The sequence below is a fragment of the Pygoscelis adeliae genome, unplaced genomic scaffold (genome assembly GCF_000699105.1).
Source record: "Pygoscelis adeliae isolate BGI_AS28 unplaced genomic scaffold, ASM69910v1 Scaffold220, whole genome shotgun sequence".
Classification (NCBI taxonomy): domain Eukaryota; kingdom Metazoa; phylum Chordata; class Aves; order Sphenisciformes; family Spheniscidae; genus Pygoscelis; species Pygoscelis adeliae.
Genome location: NW_008824049.1, coordinates 277,432 through 289,995, shown reverse-complemented (window position 1 = coordinate 289,995; position 12,564 = coordinate 277,432). Strand labels below are relative to the sequence as shown.

Genomic DNA, 12,564 nt, shown 5'->3' with positions numbered 1-12,564 from the left:
TAAGTTTCTTAGCCTACCAAATGTCAGTCTTTCCTAGAGCTGGCCTTTGCTTTCATTTCTTAAGAGACTTGGACATCTGTTGTATCAAAATTCCTATGTCAGTGTGACATCTATTTCATATGTACACATTAAATAATGAAAAGACACTTTTATCTTTGGTGGTGAATTTTAAGAACCTTGCCTTAAATAAAAATTTACATAACCTCAACCCCCCCCAGCATTATAGATGGGTAGATAGTTGGCAGAGATATTTAAAAGTACCAGTATATGTACATATATATATATGTATGTATAACAACTCATATATACACACACATCTGTATATATGGTGTTCTATCTGCTGGTTTGTGCATCCTTTCCTTTCAAGCTCCCAAAGGAAAACTGAGAAAATCACCACTCTACGCAGAATTACTAAAGGCATCAAATGTATTTAATCTCTCATTTTCATGCAGGTATTTTTAGTAAGCTAAGTAGTAACTAAAATAAGTGTTTCCTCTCACAGCACACAGTTGTGAAACTTTAATTTATATGTTAATTTTTTAATTAAAGGAAAAATTATAGAAGAGGGCTTAGTTTTCTTAAAAAGTACAGCATAATAGTCTAACATTAGACTGAAGTATAATAGTCAAGAAGTATAACAGTCTAAACAGTCTGTCCTAATGCCCCCCTTCCCTGAAGACATCCAGGTAACCCCAAGGCTGAACTCAGTGTTTCCTACCGCCCAAGAAACAGCCTGAGACAGTTGATTCACTTGTCCCAGGGTCATCTTGTCAGAGTCCATAGAAATGCTCCACATTTTGCATTTAGTAACTGTGTCTGCCTCAGAGCAGGATGCTGTTTCAGGTGCCTTGGGCACTGTAAAGGGGAGCAGAGAGGGGCGAGGAGAGGGGAAGGGAGCTGTGGTGACAGCAGGTATAGGACAACACATCCAATGCTGGAAAATAGATGAAGCCAGAAAGAGCATTTTTAGTGTTTTGAGTCTCCTGCTGTTTCTCTACTGCTGAAAGCAGTGATGAGGGTTGAGAATACAATGGTTTGTCATAAGCATCAGAAATACTTTATTTAAAAGTGGCCTCTAACAAGATTTGGGGCTTATGATTCATTCCTCTGTTGTCACGAAAATGAAGCAAATGTGTCACCTGTTCATGTTTCCAAATGGGTTGAAGAGGCATTAGAGAAAGTCAGTGAATGCACACGTCAAAGAACATTGAAAACTGCCTTAATTTAAAGAGCACAACTTAGTATTTCCTACAGAAAACTGGACTTGAAAAGATTTGATCAGCAAGAGTTGCAACTAGAGTTGATTCTGAATTAATCCTATTTTGTTATTAAATATTTCTATTTACATTGCTGAGTTAAAAATATCGGCTAAGAATTCTGAATTCCCAACTAGCAACTATATTGGACACTTCCATGCTAAAAGCTTAGGAATTTATAACCTGGTTTAGGTTTAGACTGGGCCATGTTCTCTCCAATGGACAGGTCCCTGCAACATACCTTTCAAATGTCTGATCCTAAAGGTAGACTGCAAAATTACTGGGAGAAACTAAATGACCATGCTTTCTTGAGCTTTTCTCTATTAAAACACTATTTCACGTGCTAGCTTTTAAAAATCATTTGTAGTCTCCATGTTAAGGTCTATAAACTTCATACTTAACTTTTTATTTCTGCTTTATTCCTGTTCTATGCATTACAAACATTGCCTTTGTCTAATTGAAACAGAGCTGTAGTGTGATTATTAAACAGAGAGAAAGTAACTCTCTTCAGCTCTAATGGGGAAAGCAAAGGCTCTCAGTAGAAGAAAACCTTAAATTGTGGAAACTTTTTTTTTTGTCAGAGCGGCACTAGTGAGCAGATGCTGCTGGGGGCCAGCAGCCTCACTACCAAGGTGGTTTCATGTGGTGGCTCAGGGATGTGGGTTTGACAAGACATTTTGTAATGGGAGTTGTAATTTATTTATTTTCATGTAATTTATTTATCTTCACTCCTCTTCTCTATTCTGCCTTCATTTGTGCCTCAAAACATTTGCAAGTTAAATAGTCTCTCAATATACATCTCTATAGCACACAGCAAAGAGGGTGCCACTCCCAGCTGGGGGACTACAGGTGCAGATTTACTGCTGACAAGCACTGTGGACCCCTGCATTGTGGGACATGTCCCCAACTGTGCCGAAACCCTGACAGCTCTGACCTGCGGTTTAGACTGGCTTTTACCTGCAGCGCTGAATTCTGGCGGAAACAATACTTAAGAGGTTCAAGGAAAAGGAGGATATTTGGTATACTAAGCAGCATTGGTGATTTCGTATTTGAAGCCTAAGAAGAGAGAGAAAATAGCGTGTGACACCACATGGGTACCATTTTTAACCTTAACATCAGCAGAGGACAACGCAGATTTCTATGGTAATCTACAGATGGCCATGAGTCAAGTAATACCACTGATGTTTACCAGTTGTTGACATGTCTGTGCAGAGGACACTCCTTTTTTATCTGCCACAGTTGCTTAAAACCAAAAATAACTACTTAAGTTACAGTGAAAAGAAAAGTTTGAGGTACTTTAAAATTGTGCTTATCTTGAGCTGTACAACAGCAAAAAATTACAGGTGAGATTGGTGTTCTAAGCAAGATGAAGGAGAGAGAGGCAGGATTTTATTATAATTCTGTTTATCTTTCTAGAGTATAAAATTGTTGCCCCGTGCTAAGAACAAATCACTGCATCTTCCCTTTCCTGTAGAAGCTCATGACTGATTTTCTCCAAAATGTGTTTTTCTCTGTAGCATTTCTACAACTATACCATCAGCCTTTGAGCAGATGTCAGATAGTAAGGAACGGCTGCCTGCAGATCAAGTTGCTGCTGCCAACTCCCGCGAGCTTTGTGTCAGAAACAGTTGATTATAATGTCAGTACTGTCCAATTCACGGGCTTAAAGCAGCAGCTGCATACTGCATTTTCCCTGAAGTATTCAAAGATCCTGACTCTTAAAAACTTTGTAGTTCTTGTAATAGAAGTGGGGTAAGTGATTCTTTATTTACACGTCTCTGTCTGCCAGTTCAGCTTCATTTGCATGGGGATTGGGATCTTTTAAAATGTTACGCTCTGCCCATTTGTTGCTCTCTTGGGAAAGCTCACTCTGCTCTGCAAATGGAACGAGTAAGCAGGCGTGTGTATCAGACTTTGGTATTATTCAAGGGATCCTGGGCTAAGTAAATTAAACTGAGCTAGAAATCACTTATTAATTCAACCATCTTTTCTATTTAAATAGTGACTATATAGTCTTGTGTATAGATTTTTTTGGCTGTGTGAAGATTTGCAAGGAGAGGAAACAGTTATTGAAATAAATTATGTTCCTTTTCTGAATAAGAATAAAAAAGTATAGTCTGTTTAACTTTTGCTGGAGGAAACTACTACACAAGCAGCTTTTTAAAGTGTGCAAATACATTATATGATATATCTCTGCTCGGTTAAGGCTGATGAGCTAAAGCAATCTTCTAACCTTTTTACTCTCATAGTAGTAATCAAGTAATGTTTGTTTTGCTCAGTGTGCTTTACGTTGTTCAGTTTGTTTTAATGCAGCATTAAAACCCTTATTAAAAGTAATATTTGCCATATGTTCAAGGTGTAATAATCATCCTCTGTTACTTGTTACTTTTGTTAATATTAGCAGAGTATCTTGAGACTAGACAAGTCCTCTCATTCAGTAGTACAAAACTTCTGTGTTTTTCAAGCTTGATCTATTTAAAATCTTTTCTTTAAAATGCCACCTGTTCTTTTGCAGAGCTAATTAAAAAGGTACAGAACAGAATTTTTTGTTAGTTTTTTTCTTCATAAAGTTCTTGTCTAAAACTTCTTAGGGTCAAAAGTAATGTCTCTGTTTTGCAATGCTACAGTGTTTTCCTCCCATCCCATTCTTTTTTAATTAACAGGAAAGTGCAGAGGGGAATTAATTTTAATTACTATTTAGATATTAAAAGCTTTAGGAACTTTAACGTCTCTTGCTTTTCTTAGTGTCATTTTCTCTTCTTCATAATGAAGATGTTTGAAATCTCTTATTATTTCCAGCTTATTGTTGTGATTCCGTCCTGGGTGGTATGTTAGAAGTGAGTATATGAAAAAAGACAGCGTCAGTGAAACAACAGACATAGAAATTACTTTTCCCATCTCACAGTGCTGTGCATTGGGTGCACACATATCCAGCTAGATCCCTACTATTAACATTTCTCACAGCTACCCCAGTTGCCTTGGTTGACCATGAGATAGGGTGAAAGAGTTTAGCCCTAAGCTAATCTTTACATACCTTTTCTCACCCAGCTCTTAAAAGATTTTATTACAGGAATGAACGGAAAAGAAAATGACTGGCACATAGAAAGGGGAGCTAAATGCCACTAAATGATGTGAGCCTCCTGTGTGGGTCCTGCCGGCTGCCGGAGCAAGCCTCTGCTTACCCCAAATCCTCAGGAGTTGCTGGACCACATGTGTCATTGTTGTGGTTTAACCTCAGTCAGCAACTGAGTACCACACAGCCACTCGCTCACTCCTCCGCCCCCCCCCCTTGTGATGGGGGAGAGAATTGGAAGAGCACAAGTGAGAAAAACTCGTGGGTTGAGATAAAAACAGTTTAATAATTGAAATAGAATAATAATAACAATAAGAATAATAATGTAGTAATAATAATAATAATACACAAAGGAAGTGATGCACAGTAAAATTGCTCACCACCCGCTGACTGATGCCCAGCCAGTTCCCAAGCAGCGGCCCCCCCCGGCCAGCTTCTCCCACGTTACCCCAGTTTATGTACTGAGCATGACGTCACATGGTATGGAATGTCCCTTTGGCCAGTTTGGCTGTGCCCCCCTCCCAGCTTCTTGTGCACCTGCAGCCTTCTCAGTCGGTAGAGCATGGAAAACTAGAAAGTCCTTGGCTAGTGTAAGCACTACTTAGCAACAACTAAAACATCGGTGTGTTATCAACTTTGTTCTTGTCCTAAATCCAAAACACAGCACTGTACCAGCTACTAGGAAGGAAATTAACTCTATCCCTGCCAAAACCAGGACAGTCATCCAGATTGACTACTCACATCTCTAAAGTTTAGCATACATGGGACCATTTGCAGGTTTCTATAAGTCAAGCTGAAGGCTAGGTGGAGTATTAGACCAACTCTGAAGTCTATTGCCCCCATTCACCACCTTAACTTTTTTTTTAATAAAAAGACAAGGGTGTAAATGTTTATGTTTTCTCAAATTTATCTATTTTCTATCTGTTTACATGAATGCTAAAAATATTTTCTCTGAAGATTCTTCCCTGCTCCTTTGATGTTATCTCAAAGTTAGGAACCTCTTTGTGCAAAATCTTCCTTTCCCCCCCCCTGCATTTTCTTAGTTGATTTCCAAGAATACGCAAACAAGCAGGAGGAGCTCAGATTAGGCCACAGCTGTACTTTCCACAGAAATTAGCCTCATTCCTTTTAAGGACACAAGTGCTTCTCATTAACAAAGAATGGCCTGTTTAAAGTGGCAGGACAGAGTACACTATGTACAACAGGGCAACAAGCAAAAAATAGAAGGAAGCTTTGTTGACCATTTTCAAATATGTAAGCCATAGAAATGGGTTTATGCAAATTGTCTTTTTCTGACTTTTCACTTTCAAGGGGAAGATACTGGGGGTTTTATAGCATTTGAAAAGGTTGGGGTAAATAGGACTATTAGTATGCTTAAATGTGGTACATAATCAGCATCTATATCCTTAGCTTTAAGATAATATTAATTATCACTTTGAAAAGTTCTCTGGAAGCAAAGACAAGGCCATACTTAAATTATTAGGCACCACCTACATATATTAAAAAATCCCTGGCTTTTTAGCATTTTAATGTTCATTCTAAGTAGTAGAAGTATGACTACTTGTCATGACTGTGATGGTTGTAAACTTGGTTAAGTTGCTTTAGAGAAAAAAGATCTTGAAAGAAAAGTTTCGTTTAGGTCTTGGCATACCTCTGTATGCAGTCACCCACAGGAGCTGATGAACTGACAGTCAGTTCAGAGGCACTTCATGTACTTCACTTGTTAAAACACCTTCAGATCTTAAGACATACGAGTAGGACAGTGAAATCACCCAGTGCTTTGAGTTTATAGCAATGCCATCTCAACAGTTTGCTTCAGCCCAGAAATCTACTGTGACACAAGCATATCGTTCAAAACTTATGCGGACCTGAAAATCCTTGGATTAAAACTTGGCTTCAAGCTCCTTTTCGGTGTTCATGGGATGCATGTTTATGTGTGGAAAAATCTGTGCCTAGCAATGTTTGTTATCACTCTTTATTGATTTGAGAATACCAATTGCCAAAGTAGCCTCTACAAAATAATGGCTAGTCGGGCATGGCATTGTCCGTCACAGATCATAAAATGCCCTGTTCATTGTGCCAGTGGAAATGCAAGTGGTTAAGTCATCTGCTAACTGAAGTAGTCAGAGTCTGCTTATATGACTTTACCTTCCCTGGTCTGGCTTCTTCAGTTCTATGTTTTTTTTAGCAACAGTTTTTCTGAAGCACTGTACCAAATACTAAATACTAAACACAGTCTTTGCAACACAACTAACTTACAAAAACTTATAGTTAAAGACTGCTGAGTTTTGTGCAGCAGCATCATTTTACTTTCAATGTCCTTGGGATGACCTATACCCTTTTTGAATAAACTGTTTTGGCTCTGGTACTAATACATTGCAATACTAATTCTGAATTTCTTTTTTCCTGTGTTTCAGGCACCATGATTTGGACAAATGGTACAAGTGTCTATACTAGATTTCTTATGTGTCTGCTTCTCCTGTATATGTTTATCAGGAAGGTAGTGCCTGAAGATAACATCATTACAACCAAAAAAGGCAGAGTCAGAGGGACGAACCTGCAGGTACTGGGGGGAACTGTGACAGCCTTCCTTGGAATACCTTATGGACAGCCACCCATTGGTAGACTGAGATTTCAAAAACCAGAACCTCGTGAGAAGTGGTCAGATGTTTGGGATGCCACAAAACATGCAAACTCTTGTTACCAGCTTATAGATACAACTTACCCGGGATTTCCTGGATCAGAGATGTGGAATCCAAAAACTAACCTAAGTGAAGACTGCTTATACCTTAATGTATGGATTCCTTCTCCCAAACCCAAGAACGCAACTGTCATGGTGTGGATATATGGTGGTGGCTTTGAGACTGGGTCGACTTCCCTACCGGTCTATGATGGCAAGTTTCTGGCCAGGGTAGAAAGAGTCATTGTAGTTTCCATGAACTACAGGACTGGTGCATTAGGATTTTTGGCTTTGCCAGGAAACCAGGAAGCTCCTGGGAATGCAGGTTTATTTGATCAAAGATTGGCACTTCAGTGGGTCCAGGAGAACATAGCAGCATTTGGAGGCAATCCAAAAAGTGTGACTATATTTGGAGAGAGTGCTGGCTCAGCTTCTGTCAGCTACCATATCCTTTCTCCTAAAAGCCATCCTTTATTCACAAGAGCCATCATGCAAAGTGGATCTGCAAATGCCCCTTGGGCTGCAATAACAGCATCTGAAGCCAGAAACAGAACAGTAGCTTTAGCTAAACAACTCCAGTGTCCCACCAACAATGAGACAGAGCTAATTCTCTGCCTCCAAGACAAGGACCCAAAGGATATACTGGAGAATGAAATTTTTGTTGTAAAATATGACTCTCTTTTACAAATATATTTTTGTCCAACTGTGGATGGTGATTTTCTCTCAGACATGCCAGAAACGGTGATTGAGAATGGCCTTTTCAAACAAACACAGATCTTAGTCGGTGTTAATAAAGATGAAGGATCAGCATTCCTAGCATATGGCGTCCCTGGCTTCAGCAAGGATAGTGATGGCTTGATCAATAAAACAGAATTTGAAGCAGCTTTAACTCTGTCCTTCCCAGAAGCAAGCCAACTTGCAATAGAATCGATCATTTTTCAGTACACAGATTGGGAAAATGAGCAAAAGCCAGAACATTACCGTGATGCCATGGATGATGTTATTGGTGACTACAACATAATATGTCCTGCAATGGAATTCACCAAAAAATTTGCCCAACTAGGACACAACGCTTTCTTTTATTTCTTTGAACATCGATCCTCAAAGCTCCCTTGGCCAGAGTGGATGGGAGTAATGCATGGTTATGAGATCGAGTTTGTGTTTGGATTGCCCCTAGAAAGAAGAGTGAATTACACTAAAGCTGAAGAAATCTTAAGCCGGTCCATGCTGAGATACTGGGCAACTTTTGCAAAAACTGGGTAAGTTTACTGTGGAAGTTTGTTTAATTGGTCAGATGCTTGTTGTTTCACAGGCAGAAAAAGCTTAACTGTTTTGGTGGTGATTTGGAGCCTGATGAGAATGATGAGGAAAGATTAATTGTTCGGCTATCCAGAATTCCTATTTTAGTTCTGATAAAAACACCATCTTAGTAAAATAAACCATTGATGCATAGCTCACTGTATTGGATGAGCTTAAGAAAACAATGTGTATCCACCCATAAAAGCAAATACAAAACATTTTTTTTGTCATGGCAGCAGTTGTTACAAAAGAAGGTAATGGTTTCAAGTTTTAGAAATAAAATTTTTCAAATTCTGGGAAAGACTTCCAACAGTAGAATTAGGAGCAAAAAGCCCAATTTCCTTTAAGACATAATTTGCTCAGAATATGCAGGTGTATAATATGGAGGTATATTATGTTCACATGATGAAGTGTTTGAGATTGCAGGATGTTCTTTTCAGAAAGCCTATCTTCCCATGTGTACTATAAGTATAATCCTGGGTTTCACTGAAGCTGATGACAAATCACTTACTATTTCCATTAAGCTCATCTTTCAGTGAAATATGTCCTAGCCTGTATAAGAAGCAAATAAGCATATTTCATCTGGATGTTTGAAATGGGTTAAATACAACCCCTCATTCAGTGTATTTAGCTGGAGTCCAGAAGTGAGACAGCCCTTGCTCTGCTTTACAGGGTTGTGAGGCTCTCAATGCAATATTCAGTTTGAAAGAAAAACATTTCAGTGCAGTAAGAAAAACAGCCACTACTACAGTCATGTACGATTAGTCTCAAGGCTGCAAGCCTGATGGGATGGGGAGGTATCTTGTCTTCTCAGAAGCTTGGTTTGTGCTCTCTCCTGAGAAAATTATATATATAAAAATCTGTACCCGTGAGAACATACAACCAAACATTTAACTCACATTTTAAAAGTGTTTAATTAAATTAAATTTTAAAATCGTGTATTAATTTTACTTCCATGGTGGACTTTTCCTTTGATTTGTGAAGGATACGTAGATTTGTAAAGGCTGAAATCAACTTTGGAACAGGATCTAATTATTTTTCTTAATAGATTAGAAATCAGAGGAGACCACTGTGCTTATTTAGTCCATATAGCCTTGTACATAACACAACACACAGATAGAACTTAAACATTTCCAGTGATGAAAAATCCAGAACAAATGTTGGTAGGTTGTTCTAAAACTTAATTCCACTTAAAATGGTTACAATTATAAAAGGAAGTTTTGTGTCTGGTCTGAATTTGCCTGTTCTACTTCTACATTTTCCAGGTACTATATTTTGTTTGACAATTTCTAAGCTTTACATTATGATTTGTGTTCCATATAGAGATAATTCTAGGCTCTATTCAAATAACCCTTAATCCTTTTTTTTTGGTTAAGTAAAACAAGTTCTTGAGGCTTTCACTGTAATGCATTTTTTCAAGTCCTTAAATAATAACTATGCATCTTCTCTAAAACTGTGATTCATCAACACCTTGTTGAAACTTTCCATGTTGGAATTAAACACTGTCATCCCCAAAGAGTCCTAATTACAGGTGTCATCCATCCCCTCTAGCTCAACCTGATATTCCCCTGTTTACTCATCCAAGGAAAATACTGTTTGCCTTGACCGTGGTGTTATACCGAGAGCTACTGTGTGCCTGCCTGTGTACAGCGGCTCTGTGATCCGCCCCAGTCCCGCGGTCCCCCCTCCTGCAGTGGCTCTGCTTTGGCTTTGAAACACACGGCACTTGGTGGCTGGCACCAACCTGCGGGCAGCCCGGCTGTTGCCCGAGCCCTGCATAGTCCATTCATGTTACACTCCAAGGTGAACTAACAGCTTTTTTTTATATGCATCCTTTTTTTAACAGATTTACTTATGAATAGAAGTGAGTGATTGTTTGCCTTCATATGTAGAAATATTAATTACATTAACAAGTTCTAACCTCTTTACATGTTGGAGCCTGTAATATTTTTTTTACCGTAAGTGAAGAACATATTAAAACTCAGAAAATGACTATACAGATAGCTATACTCATCAATGCATAATGTTTTAATACCAGTTTTATTCTTGTAAAATTTAATCTAAAATTTGATATATGAACTCTTCCTGCCTCCCTCTTTACTCGGAGCCTGATGACACCACTCCATATGAATTCAGTGTAAATGACTGTAGCACAGAGAAATGCATTCAGCAGGGGTGTATGTTCTGGAATTGAGCTGTGCAGTTGATTTATGAATGCCAAAAATGCATCTGATTGATAGATTCCCAGGATGAAGTCTGCACAGTGAGGTCAGGTAAAGCTTAGTAACAATTCCTGCATCATGAAAACAAGCTATAACAACATTGCTTTGAAACTGGTGTCGTTAGGCCCTTAGTGGAGATCAAACTGAGTGAAAGCTTCTTATTACATACTGCACCTTTACAACCTGCCCTACGGGAGTTTGCAATCAAGATCTTATACTAGAGATAATGGATCTTTCCATTAAACAGAACTATTTCTTAGTAGGAAAAGAGAAATTCAGGTCTATATTAGATTTTGCAGAATAATATTGACATTATTATGAACCATTGGTTTCCACTGGATTACATATATATATATTCAAAATATCTCTCTATAAGGATATAAAAGCATATAAAATGTATAATACATTATTTAAAAGTATATTTACATATAAAACATAAATTTATATATTTATATAAAAATATTTAAAATAAAAACATATATGAAATATGTTTTATACAGTATATATTATATATTATTCTAGGTTATTGTTATTAAATTATTATTTTATTATTTATATAGTTTTATCTATATAAAAATATCAATATATATATAAAATCTCAATTACCTGCTGTGCAAAATAAAGTACTTTGTCCCTGTCACTGTAGCTAGCTAAAATTAGACAACATAAGGTACATTCAGGTTTAAATTTATAGAAGACAGTCCCATCATCTAGTCTGATTATCATTTGCTCTATAATTAGCCTACAGATCGAATTTCAAGTGGTTTCCACAGCAAACAGCAGATAATCCCTCCCTCTGCTTCCACCACAAGTATCAAAAACATCACTATTAGGGTAGACAATACAATCATGCAATTTATGTACCAGTAAATGATCAGATTGCTGTTAACCTATTATGTGACACTTTCGTCATTGTCCAGAACACAGACCCCTTGGGCTCTGTAACACATTATTCATAGCATACAATAAGTGAGGAAATAATAAAAATTGTTAATAATTCTGAAAGTAATAGTTGATCCTTGTTTTCCTGACACCTTTGAGCACAGAGTAAACATTTGTAAAGAACTGGGGAAGCTCTGTTTGACATAATGTTTACAGTAAACTCTGGCATGATCAAAGGGCAAACATTTGAGGGGAAAATTACTTTACTGTTGATGTCTCCAGTAGATGAGGAGAAAATCAAGCAAAAGAAGAAAATCAGAAATATTGTATAGCACAATTTTTAGTGAGGGAGTTTGACCTAATATTCTAATGTGCAGAAGTACAAAAGCACAAGGGAGGGAAGAGCAGCCTGCAGAGGAAAGGAGATAAGGTAGAGTCAACAAAACTCCTCATACTTTCTGGTCGGAAAGGACTGAGAGGCGGTTCAGTTCACTGCATGCAGAGCTGTTTCTCACGAGGGATCTTCAAGCCCATATGTGACCCTAATGATCTCTGTTTTTCATTCTCACCTGAGCACTAGGAATAAAAATGGTGATATGAAAAGTCAAAGGTATGCCCTGTAGGAACATTTTCTCTTTCTTAGAAATACCTAATGTCATGTAAGAACAAAAGGAAAGATGTTATGGAGAAAAAGAGAAGTGACTCCTTCAAAGGATCCAAGAGTGTATGCAAAATTCATGATTTCTACATTTCTCAGTAAACAAAAGGAGACTGTCAGCCAGCCCAAGGATTTCCAACCTGATCACCACCCCCAGGATTTCCAACCTGATCACCACCCCCATCAGTAGCTGATGCAGTTTTCCAAGTCTCTAGGCACTTCGTATTTCACATCCTTGCTAAAAATAAATATCAGTGATAACTGACCATTGTTGCTGGAAAAATTAACAGGGATAAAGATATTCTATTTTTTAATATGAATGGGGAATGGGTAATATAGATGATTCAGTAGGAGATGGGAAGAGACATTTTTCCTGTGAGGCTTGAAGTTAGATGCTGGCGTTATACACCAATATCTCTCTTCAGTACCCAAGGGAATAGTGTCATTTTAGGAATCTGCCATGCATTTACATGGTCTGTAACATCTGTGAAGAT

At 37.9% G+C, this 12,564-nt stretch overlaps 1 protein-coding gene across 1 annotated transcript in view; it reads left to right on the top strand.

Annotated features, from left to right (window-relative positions):
• The first annotated feature begins 2,872 nt into the window (after positions 1 to 2,872).
• The window catches only part of BCHE (butyrylcholinesterase), a 32,494-nt gene continuing 22,802 nt past the window's right edge, over positions 2,873 to 12,564 (top strand). The window contains exons 1-2 of the mRNA XM_009333560.1: positions 2,873 to 3,008; positions 6,747 to 8,268. Of these exons, the coding sequence (XP_009331835.1) occupies positions 6,752 to 8,268 (1,517 nt within the window). The 5' untranslated portion in view covers positions 2,873 to 3,008; positions 6,747 to 6,751. The remainder of the gene's footprint in view (positions 3,009 to 6,746; positions 8,269 to 12,564) is intronic.